Genomic DNA, 21,296 nt, shown 5'->3' with positions numbered 1-21,296 from the left:
AACGAGAGTCCCCTCCGTCCCCCCCCAATCTGCGGTCTCCTCTGGAGGCGGCACTTTGGCTGGTGACCAGGGTGATCTGAGGGTGACGGTGTGGAATAAAGCTCCGACGCTAGTTCCTCGGCCCACACCCCCCTCTCAGGCACTTGACCCGGCCCGCGCTCAGGCGTCTACATCGGGGCCGGCTCCTGCTGTCCCGACTGTGGCGTTTGGCGCGGCGGAGGAGGAAGTGATGTCTATCGCCGCATCACAAGGTGGGCTGGAGTCATCTGAGGATTCGGCTGTGCTGCCACCTTCGGGTGTCCCAGCATTGCCCGAGTCGGACCCAGAGTTGACAGCCATGCTCTCTCGGGCCGCCGCAGCGCTTGGACTGGAGTGGAACCCTCCGCCTCAGCCCGAGCGTTCGCGGTTGGATGATTGGTTTTTGGGGGCGGCGCGTTCGGACACCCGTCCGGCCGCTCCTCCAATACCTTTCTTCCCCGAGGTGCATGAAGAGGTCGCGCGTTCCTGGAAGGCCCCGTTGTCTTCCCGTGAACGTTTGGCGGCCTCTTCCGCCTTCACCTCTCTCGATGGAGCCGCGGCTCATGGGTACACTGGGATCCCCCCAGTCGAACGTTCTGTTGCGATGCAACTGTGTCCACAGAGCGCTTCGTCCTGGCGTGGTGACCCAAAGCACCCCTCCAAGGCCTGTAGGTTTTCGTCATCTCTGGTGGCGAAGTCCTATAGAGCTGCGGGGCAGGCCGCCGCTTCTTTGCATACCATGGCAACTCTTCAGGCTTACCAAGCCAAGTTGCTGTGCGATATGCACGAGAGGGGGGCTGATCCAGGGCTCAGCAATGAGTTGCGTGCCGCCACCGACCTCGCTCTCCGGGCGACGAAGGTGACCGCGCGCTCCCTGGGTCAGGTGATGTCCACAAATGTGGTCCAGGAGAGACACTTATGGCTCACCCTGTCTGATATGCGCGACGCCGAGCGAACACGTTTCCTCGACGCCCCCATATCACAGGATGGGCTATTCGGCGGAGCGGTCGAGAGCTTCGCCCAACAGTTCTCGGCCGCTCAGAAGCAGACTGAGGCAATAAAATACATCCTGCCCCGGCGGTCAGCTGCTGCCTCCACCCCACCGCCCGCGCAGGTGCCTCAGCCTGCTCGCCGCCGAGGACGTCCTCCCGCGGCTTCCTCCGCCTCTGCGCCACCCAAGCAGCAGCCTCCACCCGGGCCGCGCAGAGGCAGCCGCAGGAAGGCGTCCCAGTCCGCTCCAGCCCCGCAGCCCGCGAAGAAACGCCAGGCTAAGCGGCGCTCCTGATGCGGACGGCTCAGGGATGGGCAGTTCTTTCCAGGAGACGGCGGCAGGGCCGCTCCTTCCCCCGGTGGAGGGCCGGGGGAGAATCTTTTGTTCAGCTGCTGGCCCCCGGGTCAGCAGCACCCTAATGTGGTTAAAGAAAGAACTGACAAACCCATCCCTGAGCCCCCAGAGATCGGTGACGGCAGTGCGCGCCACCCTCGGGTCACGCCACTCTCGTCCCTCTCTGTCGCCAGCCCCCTGGCAGAGCAGACCCCCGTGGAACGCGAGTCCTTCCCTGGTCTCCTCTGTCAGGGCGCAGCCGTTAACCGTGCTCCGACCCGGGGACGCCCAACAGCCTCCCCTGTCCGCGCCGGTAACGCTGCCTCGCTGCCCCACCCGGGGTACGCCTACTGTCCGTATGACCCCGTTGGTGCAGTCTCTGGAAGCCTGGCTTCAGCTTCCGGGGCTGTCCCGCTGGGTTGCCCGGACCGTCAGGCTCGGCTACGCGATTCAGTTCGCGCAGGCTCCTCCCCGTTACAGGGGAGTCCGCTATACCGTGACCGGGGCCCATGCCCCCGTCATGCGTGCGGAGATTGCCACTCTACTGGCGAAGGGTGCGATCGAGCCTGTCCCTCCAGCCGAAATGAGGTCGGGGTTCTACAGCCCCTACTTCATTGTACCCAAGAAAACCGGTGGGTTACGGCCAATCCTGGACCTTCGCATCTTGAACCGATCCCTTCACCGGCTTCCGTTCAAGATGTTGACTGCGAAACGCCTTTTCGAATGCGTTCGTCCGGACGATTGGTTTGCAGCGATCGACCTGAAGGACGCCTACTTCCATGTCTCCATCCTTCCTCGACACAGACCGTTCCTACGGTTTGCTTTCGAGGGGCGGGCATACCAGTACGCAGTTCTCCCATTCGGGTTATCTCTGTCCCCTCGCGTCTTCACGAAGATCGCAGAGGCAGCCCTTGCGCCCCTTTGGCAGCACGGGGTCCGCATCCTGAACTACCTCGACGACTGGCTCATACTAGGCCACTCTCGAGAGCAGGTTTGCGGACACAGAGATCTGGTTCTCCACCACTTAACCCGTCTGGGCCTTCGGGTCAACTGGGAGAAGAGCAAACTCTGCCCAGTGCAGAGGATCTCTTTTCTCGGTATGGAGATCGACTCGGTCGCCATGTACGCGCAGCTTTCGAGCGAGCGCGCGCAGTCTCTGCTGACTTGCCTCCGACAAATCGAGAGCAAGAATGCGGTTCCACTGAAACTTTTTCAGAGGCTCCTGGGGCATATGGCATCTGCAGCCGCGGTAACGCCGCTCGGATTGCTTCATATGAGACCGCTTCAGCACTGGCTTCGCGATCGAGTCCCGAGATGGGCATGGCAGTCTGGCACGCTCCGGATCCAAGTGACTCGGGCCTGCTTACAGACACTCACCCCGTGGTCGAACCTCAGCTTTCTATGGGCCGGTGTGCCCTTAGAACGAGTTTCCAGGCATGTTGTCGTATCGACGGATGCCTCTGCCACGGGCTGGGGTGCCATGTGCAATGGACAAGCAGCCGCGGGCTCCTGGACAGGACCCCAGCGCCTCCTGCATGTCAATTGCCTCGAGTTGCTGGCAGTACGGTTCGCCCTGCACCGCTTCCGAGCGTTGCTGAAGGGTCAACATGTGCTCGTCCGGACAGACAACACGGCCGTAGTAGCGTACATCAACCACCAGGGCGGTCTACGCTCCCGCCGCATGTCTCAACTCGCCCGCCATCTCGTCTTATGGAGTCAGAAGCGCCTGAGGTCCCTTCGTGCTGTCCATATTCCGGGAGTCCTGAACCACGCAGCCGACGAGCTCTCGCGGTTTCAGCCTCTCCCGGGAGAATGGAGACTCCATCCCCGGACGGTTCAGCTGATTTGGGAACAGTTCGGCGACGCACAGGTAGACCTGTTTGCCTCCCACGACTCTTCCCACTGCAGCCTATATTATTCCCTGACCGAGGGCACGCTCGGCACGGATGCACTGGCGCACAGCTGGCCGCGGGGCCTACGCAAATATGCGTTTCCCCCAGTGAGCCTACTCACACAGCTTCTGTGCAAGATCAGGGAGGACAAGGAGCAGGTCCTTTTGGTCGCCCCGTACTGGCACGGCCGGACCTGGTTCCCCGAACTCATTCTCCTTGCGACAGCCCCTCCCTGGCCTATTCCTCTGAGACCGGACCTCCTTACTCAGAGACGGGGCACCCATTGGCACCCGCGTCCCGACCTTTGGAACCTCCACGTGTGGCTCCTAGACGGGACCCGGCAGGTTTGAGTGGCCTACCACCTACGGTGGTCGCCACCATCACTTCCGCTAGGGCAGAGTCCACTCGGCATGCCTATGCGTTGAAGTGGAACCTCTTCGTCACCTGGTGCTCTTCCCGCCAAGAAGACCCCTGGAAATGTCCGATCGGGTCCGTGCTTGAGTTTCTCCAAGAGGGGCTGGAGCGAAGGCTGTCTCCCTCCACCCTCAAGGTATATGTGGCCGCAATATCTGCCCACCACGATCTCTTGGAGAACAAAAAGGTAAGTCAGCACGACCTGGTCATCAGGTTCCTGAGGGGAGCTAGGAGACTGAATCCTCCTCGCTCTCCTCTCGTACCCTCTTGGGACCTCGCAGTAGTACTAACTGCTCTGCAGAGACCTCCCTTTGAGCCTTTGCGGTCGGTCGATATTAAGTTTCTGTCTATGAAGACGGCTCTGCTGACCGCATTGGCCTCAGTCAAGAGGGTCGGGGACCTGCAGGCATTTTCGGTTGACGAAGCGTGCCTGGAGTTCGGGCCGGCTAACTCTCACGTGATCCTGAGACCCCGGCCTGGATATGTGCCCAAGGTTCCCACCACTCCGTTCAAGGACCAGGTGGTGAACCTGCAAGCGCTGCCTTTGGAGGAGGCAGACCCAGCCTTGGCACTGCTCTGTCCAGTACGCGCTCTCCGCGCCTACGTAGACATGACGCAGTGTTTCAGGACCTCAGACCAGCTCTTTGTCTGTTATGGTGGAGAGCGGAAGGGAAGTGCTCTCTCAAAGCAAAGGCTGTCTCACTGGATAGTGGACACCATTGCTTTGGCTTACCAGCAGCAAGGCCGACCATGTCCCCTTGGTGTGAGGGCACACTCCACCCGGAGTGTGGCTTCCTCTTGGGCTCTAGCGCATGGCGCCTCGCTAGCAGACATCTGCAGAGCTGCAGGCTGGGCGACACCCAACACATTCGCCAGATTCTACAATCTCCGAGTGGAGCCAGTGTCCGACTATGTACTCGCCCCCCCGAGGGGCCGGTGATGGGCCAGGCTCAGGTGTCTTCGCTTGCTCGCCACTCCACTCCACGGACTGGATACGTGCGATATTTTCCTCAGGTGAGCTCCCCGAGAGCCCTGAGCTCCTCCAGCACTGTCGACGCCGACATCAGTTCAGTCTGCCCTCTCGAGCCCAGACCCTCATGTCCGGCCAGGTGCCCCATGTGCATGGTTCCCTCCGGCGACCCCCACATGTGTATTTCACCGTAAGTCTCCGCAGTGAGCGGGTTTCTTCCCTTGGCGTGTCCCCGCCACCCCTAGGGTTAAAAATCCACCTTCGGCTGGTACCCTAGAGATCTTCCATATGCAGCCCTCTCCGGGTCATATGTGTCTCTTAAGTCCTCCCCACGGGTAGGCATCTTGGCATTCCCTCACTGGGATATGCTTCCCAGTGTACCTTGGTAATCCTGTGTTAAGTGGGAGTCCTTCGTCCGTACTAGTCTTACGACAGGGAACTCACACTTACGCAGGGCGCTGGAAGACGGCTGAGTGGCGGGATTATATTGGGACCCCCATTCGTTAGTCACTAACGTTACGTCGTAGTGACTGAACGAAAGGGAACGTCTCGGTTACGGATGTAACCCTCGTTCCCTGAGGAGGGAACGGAGACGTAACGTCCCCTTGCCACATCAGCTGTGTTGCCTGGAACGCAGGAGTTCAGTCTTGGCTCCTCAAGCAGGTAACATAATGCGATATTGCCTCGTACTTCCTTATATACTCACGCAGTGAGGCGGAGCTACGTATGCAAATTCCGCATGCCCCATGGCATTGGCACGCCATTGGGCGTTTTCTCAAAACTCGAAGTTGATAGGCTTCTAAGCGAAACCCCCATTCGTTAGTCACTAACGTTACGTCTCCATTCCCTCCTCAGGGAACGAGGGTTACATCCGTAACCGAGACGTTAGTCATCGCGTCACTTAAGCTCCGCCCACGTCCCGCCTTTTTGTCCATTTTCTGTTATCCGGGAGTGACGCGCGATGTCGCGCTGCCAAGATGGCAACAGCCATCTCGTCCATACTTCGCGCTTCAGAACGGCTCATCAGAAGCCTATGGGTGATGTCACGGACACTATGTCCCTATTTTTTTGCAGTCTGTTACCAACACAATCATAATTTTTGAGAGAATAGTAAAGGTGAATGCATATACGAACAAGTTTTCCTTTTAGGATTAGATCGAATTCAACCCAAGCGCTCTTTGGTGACGTGGATGACTACGTTACTGTTGATCATCTGTCCATCATCGTATAAAGCCTGCCCTGACAATTTGATTGGTTCGAACAGCTCTGCTTTGAGCATAGTTGTCGCACAACGGATCAAGCCCAGACCGAACTTCCCGACCTCAAATGTTGTGGGCGGGGCTAAGTTCGGCTGGCATCCAGGCTAATATATCGCCCACCCCTCGATTAAATTTAATTTATAACATTTGTAAGAGAAAACCAATTAGTCTTCTCCATTATTTTACAGAGAGATCGACTGCCTTGTGTGTGCATGTGTTGTGTGTGAGTATGAATGAATGATAGAGAGATCACTAACAGAACCCTTTCAAAAAGTACAGTAATATCCGTCTGTCTCACCCTCCAGCGGCTGGTGGAAGCAGCAGAGGAAGCCCACCTGAATCATGAGGAGGATCCTGACCTACAGGTGAGAAACAACTGTAGTTACCATGGTAACTGCATCTCTTCACCAGGGCAACAGCACTTAATGAGAGATGTTCAGCTGTAACTGCTTAGTACTGAAACATCTGTTGATCTGACCTTACCTCGATCACACATATATAATGTTTGCGTGCGCCTAAATCTCATAATAATCAAATGCATTGCACAAAGCAATGTAAAAGAAGCATATATGCAGAACTGTAGCTGTTTATCATTCTCTGAACACATTGCACTAGGGCATCCATTACTGAGACACCCTCTGTCACTGCTCATGTAAAGGTCGGAGGTTAATCTACCGTAAAAAGCCATTTATTTCTTCACAGTGAACGCCTCAGGTGGTCTCAGACTTCACATGAGCTCTATGCAACGTTGCACAGCCATAAACTACAGTCAGATTTTCAGCAAATCAACGGCATTACTGTTACTCTTACAGCCACGAAAGCTTTTGACTTACAGTCAAACGTAATACTTTTGTGATAAAAATATAAATATTACATGCATATGACTTTCTTTATGCGACAAAAATGTAAAATCTATTTGATTTTGGTAACTCCTTCAATGCTGTCGAACCCAGATTAGATTTGACTGTGAGCACATGGTCCATTTTGCTCAGATTTAATATTTATCCCAGTTTCATTAACTGACTGGGACACTCAGGGACGTTCACAGAGTCTCTAAAGCCACTCATTGTCTTGTTGGAGGTCTGAGGTCCTGAGTGCTCTAATCAGGTTTTCCTTAAGGATATTTGCTGCGTGCAACTTTGTCCTCGACCCTGACCAGTCCTCTGAAAACACCCCACACACTTCACGGGGCAGCTGATGAACGCTGCCTGGTTTCCTCCAGATGTGACACTTGAAATTGAGGTTCGTCAGACCAGACAATCTGAGCGTCTGATAGTCCTTAAAAGCATGCATGGGAAAAAGTGTCTTGCACTTCTGTCTGGACTCTCCTCCATTAAGCTTAGATCGGTGGAGCAATGCAGTGATGGTTGTCCTTCTGTAAGTTTCTCTCATCTCCACACATGATCTCAAGGTCACCTCTCTCTTCTCTGCTCATTTTGGCTGGCGGTCAGCTCTGGGAAGAGTCCTGGATGTTCCAAAGGCCAATGCGTGCATCGCCTATCAGTGATAACATACTCGTGATGTCCGTTTTATTTTGTAGAGACCATGGAAACACCAAAGACGCTTTGCAACTAGTGAGCAACTGTTTGGATCATTGTTCTACAGCTCAACACAGTTAGTCTTCTTGTTTAAGTCTGGTATTCTTGATTTACCGCGAGTACCATGTTTTACCATGCCTAATATGAATCTAGCTCAGTGTGAACAAGTGTCTCATAGTAGCGCCGAGCGAACGTACAGAGTAGCTTTATAACATAACTTTAACACTCTCAAATGTGTGTAATATGATAAAACAGCACTGCGTTCCCCCACATACGCACGGGCGGAAGAAACTGAAGTGCTTGTCTGCGGCAGAATAAAAGCTCCGCCAAATCAAGGAGTCAAGACATGCCTTTGTTTTGAATAAGAGACCGCTAGTGGCGGAAAATTACATACTGTGCCTTTAAAGGTATGTGTGGCGAGGTTGACGAGTGAGAGACAGGGGAGGAGTGAGTGAGACCGGTGGGTGATTGAGAATGAGCGATTGAGAACGAGAACGATTGAGAACGAGCAGGGTCCGAAATTAACTTTTTGGCTCACCTGCCACGGGGACTGGTAGATGAAAAAATCCACCAGCCAAGCATATTTTTTACCCGCCAGAATAATAAACAGTCTTTTTTTGTCACATATACATTAATTTCAGTACATTTAATTGAGATAATAAGGTATTATGTTGAATACAAACATAAAAAATTGTCCAGAGCAAAATTTGAAATGTATAATAAAAAAAATCTAAATTGATCAAAATGTAATCAACTTTATTTGTAAAGCACTTATAGAAACTGTAGTTGACCAAAAGTTCTGTACAGAGTGCAAAAATGTCAAACAAGTAGGCACACAATTAAGACAAATGAAACATGTCAGATACAATGAATAAGAGTACATAGAAGTAAAAACAGAGCAACAAATGGTAAGTAAGCTTTTCAAGAGTAGAGGCTCCGATTGAGCCAGGGACACAGACATGCAGGCAATGTGACATTTGCTGTGTTCATGGTCACGAATGTTCTCAAGTTTCATCAATTTATTTCCGATGACAAATGAGTTGTTTCTGTTTTTATCTTTAGCATACTGGCGACACACCGAACAACTCATCACGACAGCGTCTGAATCATATTGTAGCCAGCCTCTTGAAACTCCATTATCTCCATACCTCCATTTCTCACAAAAATTTTTTTTATTTAACTCATCCCCCTTTTCGTCTGTGAGTTTTCATTTCAAAGGTTGGCTCACTCCCGGTAAATGTCGCCACATATCAGCTAATATGCAGCAGATAGCTGCAGACCGCAAGTTAGCTGCAGTACTAGCTAGCAACAGACCGTCTCTAGTGCTTCAAGTCTCGCGGCACTGTTTACCTTCCGGCCCCCGAGACTTGGAGCGTAGAGACGTTCTGTGGCTGGCTCACCTCGTCCCCAGATTAGTTACTGGCAAACACATTATATTGCATTACTATTTTGGTATGAAAATCACCCGCCAGTGTGGCGGATAGCCTTTTGAATTTAGTCGCCAAACGGAAAATCTACCCGCATTTGACGTTTGGCGGGTGTTAATTTCGGACCCTGCCTGCGAAGCACTCTCGAGTCCTTCACTAGTGTCGCTCGTCCTTATATGCCTCCGGGCTCCCTCATGAGAGAACTCGGTGTGCCTCGGTGTGTCTCTCGCTCGTCAACCTCGCCACAGTATGGTTTTCAAAACATTGTATTTTGAAAACCATTTTCAAAAGCTTGCATTTTCAGGCCCCCAAAACGCTGTTGTCATGTTAATGAATGGCCAAAACGCATAGAAAGTTTTCCGTTTTCAGTTCAGATTTCTTAAATACACAGACAAATCAAATAACAGTCAGGGAATGATACCATGACACTACCCTACCATAAATACTATTATTTATTATACAAATTTGTTAAAATTTAATTTTTTACTGTAAAGTCACCCAATGGCATACTTTTAAATACCTTTGTTATTTATTAGCAACAGTCTATAATATCAATAGCCAAACTAATAGAACTGTGTGAGGTCAAAGGGGCAAAACAAAAGACAGTAGGGGTCTCGGTCCGCTTGTTCGGATGGAAGCGTTCACACTTATTCAAATGGACTGCACTAACAGAGCAATCACACCAGAGTTTGTTTTAATCCAAACTTGCCCAGTGTGAATACACCCTAAAGCATGGAGCAATATCGTTGAGTTAGCTCCGTTCTGGACTCACTGACTTCAGACGTGCAGCTGTGCTGAGGGTTTATGAACCATGAATATGAACCCAGTGGCGCTGCTTTACATTGAAACCTTCTTGCTCTGATTTAGCCCGTAGTGATGATATGGAGAAGTCAAACGTTAGAAGCGAGAAATAAATAAATAAACACGGAAGGCTGCTGAAGGGTGAATCCTCCTCACAGACGGTCTCTCCTGGTTTGGCTGTTTGTTGGGTTTCTGGCTGGCAGTGAGTGTTTTCTTATCTGCTCATTGCAGAGCACTTCCTCAGCTTCATAATCTGTTCCAGTGCTCTCGCTGTCTGATGCCGCCAATCCTCATGGAAATAACCATGCAGGAAAATGACATACAGCCGAGAGCTGATTATACGCATGTGACTTCACAGCGTGGAAACTGTATGTTATCCAGTGAGGGTGAGAGGTGACCAGTAGCTTTCCCCACATCGTGTTTTTACCCCTTTTTGTTCTCTCAGTCTCTCATCTGTTAAATTATTTATGTGCATATTTAAAATTACATTTATTTATTTAACAGACGCTTTTATCCAAAGTGACTTACAAATGAGGAACTTCACAAACAATTTATCATAAGATTTGGTTTTAAACAAAATATTTTGGACTCTAATATTGATAGAAAATCAAAGCCATATGTCTAACCAAGTTGTGTTCCAAATTTAAATTTGATATTCAGTTAAAATGTTTTAAAGTACCTTTTCCATAATGCAATGTCCAATTTCAAAATGGATATTTTTTTGTGTTTAAGCTTTCAAATGACACTTTATGATAATTCTTGATGATTACTAAAATATGTGATAGGAAAAAAAGTCAATAAAAAGCAATTAAAAGAAAAAGTGCACTTAAAATTCCCGTTTGATGCACTTAATTAACCGGTAAAACAAAGTGTGGACTGTTGGACACTTCATGCACTCAGGAGTCGCAGCTTTAATTACGTAGAATTTAATTACATCAGAGTATGATGTTGAATGACAAAATAGCCTTTTAAATTATACACTAGACGGTAGAGCACATAGTGTGTCATTTGGGACGCAACGAAAGACTTGTAAAAGTGTATTTTTGGTAGGAGGGTGCAGTTTCAGAGAAATCCCAGCTAACCGGGAACGTTATGTAAATGTTAGGACAAAACGTTTCTAAAATAATGTTTATGAAGGCCAACTTCAAAGTGAACGGTCAGAGGTAACCAGAGAATCCGACTCATGGTCAGAGTGGTTGGTGATTTGAAGAAACCCTAAATCCTAATATTAAATTTTAACTTGTAACTCCACACTTTTTGTATTTAAAGTCCCCCTGTGGTGAAAATCAAGTTTTTAATGTTTTAATATTCTTTCAGACAAACCATATGCAAATTCATGTCATTGAGTATTTTCTCTTTAAAAGAGAAAGAGCAACACATTATTAGCTGTTTGATAACATAGTCAAGCCAAAGGCTAATCATGTTAATAACCGTTGTGTGTCTGACGTTGTAGAGAGCGATACCATTGTGCAGCGTTTACTACAGTAACTTGAGTAAAGTTGTGCGAGTGGATCTGGAGTGAGTGAGTGGAGGCGGGGCTCATTTGCATAACAAAATAATTTGGACCCTAATATTGCTAGAAAATCAAAGCCATATGTCTAACCAAGTTGTGTTCCAAATTTAAATGTGATATTATGTTAAAATGTTTTAAAATACCCTTTCATAATGCAATGTCCAATTTCAAAATGGATGAATTTTGAGTGTTTAAGCTTTCAAATGACACTATGTTAATTTATGATGATTACTAAAATTTGTGATAGGAAAAGAAGCCAATAAATAGAAAAAGTGCACTTAAAATACCCGGTTAATGCACTTCATATTCGTGGATTTGTGAATAGTAAATTAAGCAAGGGTGTAGAGTTACATTCAAGCTATTTTAAGGCATGAAGATTTTTTTTTTCAAGGAAAAAAACGTTTAAATATGTCATTTTGGTGATCAAAGACGAGTTTTAAAGGATGAAATTATTGACTTTAGGGGGACTTTAAGGACACAATTGATACCTCAAATCATGCAGTTTGTGTAGGAGAGATAAGCTGTTACTTTTATGAATGAGTACTCCTTTCACTGGAATACTCTAGCAATGTCCTAAAGTAGCAACCAACCAGAACCCCATAGAAATGCAATCTAGCCAACGCCCTAGCAACTATGCAGCTCCTTAGAAACCACCCTGGCAAACCCCTAGAACTCCTAAGCATTGTGGTAAGTTTTGCACAGGCAAATGACACAAATGTAAAAGTCTGGTTCCATCTTCCCTTTTTCTTCTCATCCATACATATTTATGCTAGACAGGTTTCTGAGTAAACCGTTCCTCTTGCTGGGGATTTTCTCAGGGCTTAAGTCTGTGCCTCCATACTGCACAATTACAGAAACGAGATTTTCATGGGCGTAGTAAATGTCACACGACAGCAGAGATGTGAGGCAGAGAGCAGCTTATGTCCTGAATTCCCACTGCTGTGTTTAATCTGCGTTATTTCTGCTGGCAGGTGGAGACCAGAGACTGTGTTGAGCTGCACATGAGCAGCATTTACACCAGCATCCTTCTACACGTTTGTAACACCCTCAGAAATATATTGACACAACTGGCACTTAATAGCACCTAAGATTTTGCTAAGGGCTGCCAGAGGAAAGTAGCTTTTTAGGACACTTATTTGACTGTCAACATATAATTGAGTGGACACCTTTTTAAATGTATGTGACAAGTACTGCTAATTTCTTTGGGGAATACACTAGGGTTGCCAGATCTTCCATATAATATTGTCCCATATTTAAGGGAACAGAATTGCCGTCCGTGTTTAATCAACATGGGACCCCCCCCCCCCCCCCCCTTTTTTTGGTTTGTCTGAGAACGCTTCAGTATGTAATTACATTTCAATAGTTTTCACAAAAATACTACTCTAGCATGAGTTTGGGGCATTACACAAACAGGGAAGAATCAAGGCAGGATAGAGAAACGGTGAAAAAAGAGATCCTGAAAGAACTGATATGCAAGTAATGGTGTGTGACATCAAAATTTATAAATTTTTTTCAACAGATACAATGACTTTGTTTACCAGTAAGTCAAAATCAAAACGGATGCATCCTAACACTTAATTATTTTAATACACATGCATGGCTTCAGGCATACACTGTGTGTAGCATTATGTTTTTGTTTACAATGTGGTACATTCTCATATGCTGGCAAAGGTTTACTTCAGTCTGAAATATGATTGCAAAAGTTTCCAGAAACTTTCCCAAATTTTTGAAACTTTCCAGAATTTTTTTGAACTTTTCAGAAACTTTTGGAAAGTTTCTGGAAATTTACAGAAAATGTTCCGCTCCTTTGCAACCCCAGTCTGAAATGAAATATGTTTGCTATGTAAGTGGAGAAAAAGATCCTTTACTTTCCTCTGCTGAAGTTGGCAGCCCTATTTAGTAAAACCTTAGGTGCTATTAAATGTCAGTTTTGTCAAAATTGAGGTTGTTAAAATGTCCACCTGCCATCAAAAATAATGCAGATTAAACACATCAGTGGAAATTCAGCACATAATCTGCTCTCTTTGCCGCATGATATTTATGACGGCCAAGAAAATCTCATTTATGTAATTGTGCAGAATGGATGGAGGCTATGTATTTGATACATTATAAATCCCTCTTTTAAATTCATTCAAGCACTTCTAAAATGCCTTAAAGGGATAGTTCACCCATCAGTGATGTTCTCACCCTCATGCCAGTTCAAACTATGATGATTTTCTTTTTCCGTGGAACACACAAGAAGATATTTGAAGAATCTTCCCTTTGATTTTTGTTCACACAAAGTCAATGTGGTCCAAAAGTTTGATTACAAATAGAACATGAAAGTAGTACAAAAAAATTACACACATTTAAAGCAGTGTTTAATTTAAGTGGTTAAATCAAAACCCAAATTAAATAATATCAGTCCTCATTGGTTCTGGCATAATGACTTTAAGTCATGTGAAATGGAGGAACCAATGAGTCTAAGCTGTGTTTTGATTTCAGAGTGAATATTCAGAGAGTTAAGAGTTAATTTAGTCAGTTCTGACAGTGAAGATGGATATGAAGCCCAGCCTGTGACCCATATGTCCTTGTGCAGTAAGTGTGAAGGCTTTGGCTACACAGTTGTGTCTGTAAAGAAGCAATATAGTTTTCAAGGTTCCTTTGAGGTGACCCTTAAACTGGATCTTCTTACTGCCAGCCTCTCTGCTGGCATTGAAGAAATGAGGCATGTCAAGGAAGTCCCCTACCTCATCTGGTTCATATTTAATTTAACATGAACAAAAGTAAGCCTGTGAGAGATAGATGCACCGTCCACTCAAAATGACAAAATGTAAACTTTCCTCTGCAGAAGAAACCCATGAGGTAACACTGTATTTCGATAGTCTACTTTAGACAACCTATAATTAAATTTGCAACATGTCAACAAGAAGTCATTAGAGTACTAGTAGACTGTCTGCTTAATTTCTGCTAACACTGTATTTTGACCATAATCCTACAGTCTGAAAAATGCTCTTCTTTCTTAGTATTTTTGTCTTGTTTCTAGTCTAAATATCTAAAACTTCTTAAATCAAGATGCATTTACTAGATAAGTTAAATGACATAAGATATTTTTGTTTTCTTGAAAATAAAATCAAAATTAAGTGAGTTTTTTGCTTAAAACAAGCAAATATTTCTGCCAATGGGGTAAGAAAAATAATCTTGTTTCTGATTGAAATCTTGTTTCTTGTTTCTGTCCCAAACAGAAAAAAGATTTTTTTCTCACCCCATTGGCAGATAATTTAGCTTGTTTTAAGCAAAAACTCACTTCATTTTTATTTTTTCCCCCAGAAAACAAGAACAAATATCTTATGTCATTTTACTTATCTAGTAAATGCTACTTGATTTAAGAATTTTTAGATATTTGGACTGGAAACAAGAAACAAAAATACTAAATAAGAAGAGCATTTTTTGCAGTGTTCTAATGAGAGTTAGTTGACATGTAGTTACAAAATTACTTATAGTTAGTAGAAGGACTAAAGTGGACTATTGAAATAAAGTGTAGCCACCCATAATATCACTTCATCACCCTAATCCTAACCTTTAGGACTCTCTCTCTTCTGCTCAACACAAAAAAAGTGATATTTAAAAAAACATTGTTCAAAAATATCCTCTTTTGTGTTCCATAGCAGAAAGGCAGTCATATAGTTTGGAACGACATTTCATTTCATTCAGGTGCAATAGGGTAGTATAGAATATATAACCCTATTCGGACGGTGATTGTTTCTGGTGTGGACATCCGTAAAAATAAATTTGCATGCCACCTCAGTGATAAAACTCGTTCGGATGGCGATTTATTCACACGGTGGAGGAGCGAGTTTTATGATCATACGAACCTGGGAATATGCTGCTCACGTGGTCAGTCGAATGATTGTCTGCTGTAAATAAAATGTCGGCTTGGAATAATAAGAATAAATTCATATTTAATTTGATAATAGAAAATTATTTAATTATTTAAATCTCCTGTTTAAAAAATGGCCCATTTCAAATGTTTACATGTTTTTCTTCTCTTTCTCTTTTAAACAGTAATAAAAGATTATTCTTGTAAATACTTTCCAGCATTTCAGTAATAAGAGTGCAGGCTAGATCTTTAAAATGCATCCAAATTACAGTGAAGTGCAACGATACGGTGCTCCGCAGTGGTCAAAAAGGATATAAACAGTGAATTTTGAAACAATCTCTTTTGAAAGCTCAGAGATGTGGATTCAGACGGCAATTAAATTACCACACATCCATGGTGTTTGTCTAAACAGTGGGTAAGAGTAGGTAATTCAGCCGGGGATTTTTACGTGGGTGGTGGGAGAAAAACACTGAATTCTGAATTTGGATGGCAATAAAATCACAGACTAGCCCCTGTAAATGATGAAAATACCTTACGTCCCACACAATTACCGTCAGAATAGGGCTTATGACTGTATAATGTGACTGAAGTAATGGATGACAGGTAGGCTACATGCTAGGAAGGCAGAAATATTCCCTCTCATTGTATGTTCACACCCCTGTTAAGGTGAAGTAAGTTAAGACATCAGGACCTCAGAAACATCTCTCCTCTCAGATGTATGAAAACTCTGAGGACCAGTGTACAGTTTTTGCTGAATGGTCCTTCTCAGACTGCTGACTCAATTTCCTGAGCCTGTCAGCATATTCTTCCCTGCGCCACAGTCACTTTACAAGCATCAGACACTTTGTATACCCGTATGTATACTTGCAGCCTGAGACCTACTCTCAGAAGAACTTTTTACACTATAAAAGAACCTTTTGTGCAGTGGAAAGGTTCCAGGGATGTTAAAGGTTCTTCAAGAAGCCATAGATGCCAATAAACCCCCTGTATGTTTAAGAGTATACAAAGCTTGTAATATGTGAAAAGCCAAGGTTATCTCATTAGTTCCCTGTTCCCTTTCGAGTGGAACTCAACGCTGCGTCATGCCGTTGATGCCATGGGAATGTTTCTGCATGAGGCACGTGTCTAAACACGCCAATCTGATTGGCTGAACATATGGACATTGTAACGTAGTGTTGCGCATCACTGAATCCATATAAAAGAATGTGTCTGCAGCTTTTTTGTCTTCTGAAGCCATATGTCTGTTGTGCGTGTTTGTCTTGTGTGTTTGTGAAAACAAGTCAGGAGTTAAGCTGTCAACATTCAATATTCAGGTTGTGTGACTTGTTTTGTTCACGCTATATTACTGCGAATGACTCTCACGCGATGTGTTTGATGTGCATGGGAGAGGAGCATTCTAGGTCAGTGCTCAAGGGGGCTTACTGTCAGCATTGTGAGAAATGTAACATTCGTAAGCTCCGATCTCAAATGACCATCTGCTTGAGGAACTGACAGAACGGACAGAACTAAACAGAACTGTAACATAACAACCTGTATCCTCATGCGTGTAAACGAATAGATGAAAGTCCAACTGAGGAGGGAGGGTGGGGGCTCTGGAGGATGACAAGGGACTGGTGAACAGGACATGCCGGGAGGAGAAACCAGGGCTTAGAAGAGTCATTGAGGAACCAGGGAATAGAAGTGAGCGGGAGGTGCCAGGTGGGTCCCAGACCAAGGTCCACAGTCGAAGGAGGGATGAGCCATGGTGGTGACTTGGCTGGCAGACCCAGGTGGGCAACTGATGGAGACCCAGTCAATGGAGGAGGAGACCCAGAGCCAAAGAGACCATACGATACAGATGGATCTGGAGACCAATGTGGAGCCGCAGAGACGAGCATCCAAGGTGGAGTCAGGGTGCCAGAGGACTGAGGTGAAGCTGGTAGGAAGGCAGAGTCTGATGGAGCCGAAGAGGTGGAGCGACAAAGTGGGCTCCGCGGATGTAGGAAAAGCCAGGGGATCCTCTTGACAAGGCAGAGCTGGAGACTGGAAGTCCCGAGGCAGATCCACACAGTAGAGTGGAGTCAGAGGAGGAGCCGAGGGACTGAAGTGAACCATTGGAGGTGGAGCCAAGGAACTGGCTGTTATGGGCAGAGAAGATGGGAGAGGGAGCCTAGGCGGGGTCCTTGGAGACACAGGAGACTTGTAGCTGGACGGGACAGGCGGAAACACAGGATACTTGGAGCTGAGTAGGACCAGCGGAAACACAGGATACTTGGAGCTGGACGGGATCAGCGGAAACAAAGGATACTTGGAGCTGGACGGGTCCAGCGGAAACACAGGATACTTGGAGATGGACGGGACCAGCAGAAACACAGGATACTTGGAGCTGGACAGGACCAGCGGAAACACAGGATACTTGAAGCTGAACAGGACCAGCAGAAACACAGGATACTTGGAGCTGGACGGGACCAGCGAGAACAGGAGACACAGGGAAATATCCTCTTATATTTCCTCATAATAGTTAACAGAGGCCAGCTGCAGCTAACCCTCAGCGATGTAATTGTGGGAGTGGCTCCAATCCATGCCCTCAAACTCCATGAGGACACCCACAGTGATGTATGGTGTAACCGGCTTGAGCACCTGGTCAGGCAGTCCGTTGGGCTCGGGCTCCGGGGCGATGATTGGCTCAGTCTTTGTTCCGTCTTGCGCTGAAATCACTGCAGGCTTGGGCTCAATGTCTGCGGTGGGCTCTGGCATATGCTCCCTGCAGTGTGTGGGAGGCGGCTAGCTAGGCTCTGGGTCCCGAGTGAGGCTGGTGATGTCCTTTTCGGCGTGGGAGATGGTGAACGGAGATCCATTATTCACCAGCACCTACTCCACATAAATGGCAAAATCTTCCAAAGGACCAACCATTCCTTGGATCATCCCACTGTGGCTGGTAAAGTAGAACACATAAAGCGAGCGATCTGGATAGTGTGTGAGGCACGCCAGATCAAGTCCTTAGTGTGGTCCCCTAGATTTTGCTCCTTCTGCTCTAGACAGAGCAGTTGGATGGCAGGCAGAAAGCAGAACAGATGTAGAACTACTTTACAACCATAGAAACAAACAGGGAACTAGAACTCTGGCAACCGGGCACAGGGAAAACTAAACTAAAACACAATCAACTGACAGAACTAAACATAACTGTAACATATATACAATATTTAATATGTTTTATGATTTAGTGTCTATTCAATCATGATCATAACCATAATTTATTTACCGAAGCCTCAAAGGCTAATGAGATCATGTAGGCAAAGCCAAAGCCACTAAAAAACATTTTTGAGTTCTTCTTCTGATCTAAATTCTGCTTTTTTGGTCATAATTTTTGGTATAGGATCTTATAACACAAGATAATTTATTGTAAACTATTTTTTTGTCTTTTGTGACAATACAGCAGTGCTGAAAAGAGAGTACAGTGAGCAGATGACAGCACTGCTGTAAATATAATACTGCTGAATGATTTATTAATAGCTCCTCCAGTACACTGCAGTGCTAAAAATATGAACCCTGTGACAGTGGAGAAGGGCAAAAGGGTTGTGTGTGCCAGAGCAAGTATTTGTTTTTGTGTATATGTGTAAATGTAGCAATGTCAGCATCATAATGTGGTATTTTAACTTGATTTTGCGTGCATGACGATGTTAGTGTGTGTGTGTATTTAGATCCTTTTTTAAAGCATTTTTTCTATTGCTGTTTAAGACATTGCACATGCTGCTATTCTCTGGTGTTCTGATAGCGCTGCTGTTTCTCAAATTTCGCTGGTCGTCTGTCTGTGTAACCCGAGAGAGCACATTCTGTCCCCATATTCCCCAAATGCTTGGCATCCCTTATCTTTTTGGGAGGATTTCAGGATTAAATGCAGTTATTTTCATGTCTCTCACCTGATGTAGTGTATTCCAAAATGTCCCGCAAGGCCAGAGGTTTGCGTTTTCTACTTCTATTTTTCTACCCTGCCCTGATTAATTGAAATGTGTCCCACCTTGTATACTTTTACTACTCAACAAAAGGCTGTAGTTTGCTAGTGATGGATTATTTTTGAGAGTGTAGTGTAAAATGTATAGATGTGAGAGATTTTACTATGTCTTAAAATGGTCTTGATAACACACCTTTTGCCATTTTCTGTTGGTGTTCAAGATACCAAAAAACAGGTCAAGCACTTCTGTTCCCTTAAATAGGAGATAGGTCCCTTATTTAGTGCAAGGGATTGTGGATAATATTATTCTGTAAAGCATGCACAGATGCACATTTTGTAAAAGATTAGGCCTATCTGAAAAATATTTGGCATACTGTTTTATTAACATACTGTGAGTTGGGACTCCATAAATCTAATCACGTACTATTTAGAATAAATAGAATACAAAGTGACAACAGAGTGTTGAACATGTTTTATTTATCCATATTGTCCTTGAAATCCTGGTACTTGGCCTTTGGTTAGATTTTTCATAGTAACACTTTATTTTGATAGTCCACTTTAGATTTCTACTAACTATAAGTAACTTTGGGACAGATAGGACATAAATGCATTTAACCTGCAGTTATAATTGCATATTAATAATAATGTTTTGAGATCAATGTTTTCAAAATAAAGTGTTGAATTTTGAAATATTTTTTAAAAGATACAATAAATATGAAACTAAACCACCAGTAGGTGGTGGCAAGTCACTTTTAATTTGTGAGTCATTAGGCCCTATCATACAACCGGGGCAATGCGATGTCAGGCGCGACGCAAGTGTTTTTTTTGCTAGTTTCAGCCCTACGCAGTTATCATTTTCATGTCCAGCGTCACGTTGTTTAAATAGCAAATGGACTCGCGCTGTTCCCCCATGGGCGTCTGGTCTGAAAACCAGGTGTGTTCAGGCACATTGTTGGCGCGTTGCTATTTTGAGGAACTGAAAACGACTGCGCTATTGACCAACAAAATACTGCAGTATTTTTTGTGTTATTTAAAGGCTGCATTAGTAATATGAGCCTATAGGTGGTGCACAACGCACGTACACTCTGCTTATTACACACACAGGGACGCACAGCAGCACACACATTTTTAAATAAATTAAAAGGATTCTTCTCTGGAGAAGCGTTCAGTCTTTCTGGTCGCATGTAAATAGCAAATCCGTCATGGTGCTAGCGCAACTGGCTTTTAAAGGGAATGGGAGATGAGACTTTTATTGTTTTTTTGCACGTTACTCCCAAAACACACCCATGACTCATTAAGAGACTAGGAGCAACCTTTTTGGACCATGCGCCGGGCACACAGGCCGTTTTTTCCATCATTAAACTAGCAAAAGTGGATTCGGACACGGCCTAAATGCAAATGCGCCATGCAGTAAAATAGGACCCTTTGAGTCATTCATTCAACCAATTCGCTCAAACGGCATTCAGGAACAACTGTTTACTAACCATCTACTACAGTCTACTAATACTCTAATGAGAGCCAGCTGATACACTTTATTGCCAAAAGTATTGGGACATCACACCAAATCATTGACTTCAGGTGTTCCAATCACTTCCATGGCCACAGGTGTATAAAATCAAGCGTCTAAGCATGCAGATGCTTCTACAAACATTTGTGAAAGAATAGATCACTCTCAGGAGCTCAGTGATTTCAAGCATGGTACCGTGATAGGTTGCCACCTGTGCAAGTCCATTCGTGAAATTTCCTACTAAATATTCAACAACTCTAAGTGGTATTATAACAAAGTGGAAGCAATTGGGAACATCAGCAACTCAGCCACAAAGTGGTTGGCCAGGTAAAATCACAGAGCGGGGTCAGTGTATGCTGAGGCGCACAGTGCGCAGAAGTCGCCAACTTTCTGCAGAGTCAATAGCTACAGACTTCCAAACTTCATGATTAGCTCAAGAACAGTGCGTAGAGAGCTTCATGGAATGGGTTTCCTTGGCCGAGCAGCTGCATCCAAGCCTTACATCAACAATTGCAATGCAAAGCGTGGGATGCAGTGGGGTAAAGCACGCCGCCACTGGTCTCTAGAGCAGTGGAAACATGTTCTTTGGAGTGACCAATCACGCTTCTCTGTCTGGCAATCCCATGGACAAGTCTGGGTTTGGCGGTTGCCAGGAGAACGGTACTTGCCAGACTGCATTGTGCCAAGTGTAAAGTTTTCAGGGGTTGGGCTTGGCCCCTTAGTTCCAGTGAAAGGAACTCATAATGCTTCAGTATACCAAGACATTTTGGACAATTTCATGCTCCCAACTTTGTGGGAACGGTTTGGGGACGGCCCCTTACTGTCCCAAACATGACTGCACAC

General features: G+C 45.7%; 1 protein-coding gene across 1 annotated transcript in view; it reads left to right on the top strand.

Annotated features, from left to right (window-relative positions):
* The window catches only part of cacna2d3a (calcium channel, voltage-dependent, alpha 2/delta subunit 3a), a gene marked incomplete at its 5' end in the record, with an annotated part of 142,230 nt that overhangs the window by 26,556 nt on the left and 94,378 nt on the right, over positions 1-21,296 (top strand). Inside the window, one exon of the mRNA XM_079826478.1 lies at positions 6,183-6,242. Within this exon, the coding sequence (XP_079682604.1) occupies positions 6,183-6,242 (60 nt within the window). The remainder of the gene's footprint in view (positions 1-6,182; positions 6,243-21,296) is intronic.

Source organism: Gobio gobio (assembly GCF_949357685.1).
Source record: "Gobio gobio genome assembly, chromosome: 10".
Classification (NCBI taxonomy): Eukaryota; Metazoa; Chordata; class Actinopteri; order Cypriniformes; family Gobionidae; genus Gobio; species Gobio gobio.
This window is presented reverse-complemented; position numbering and strand designations above follow the sequence as displayed.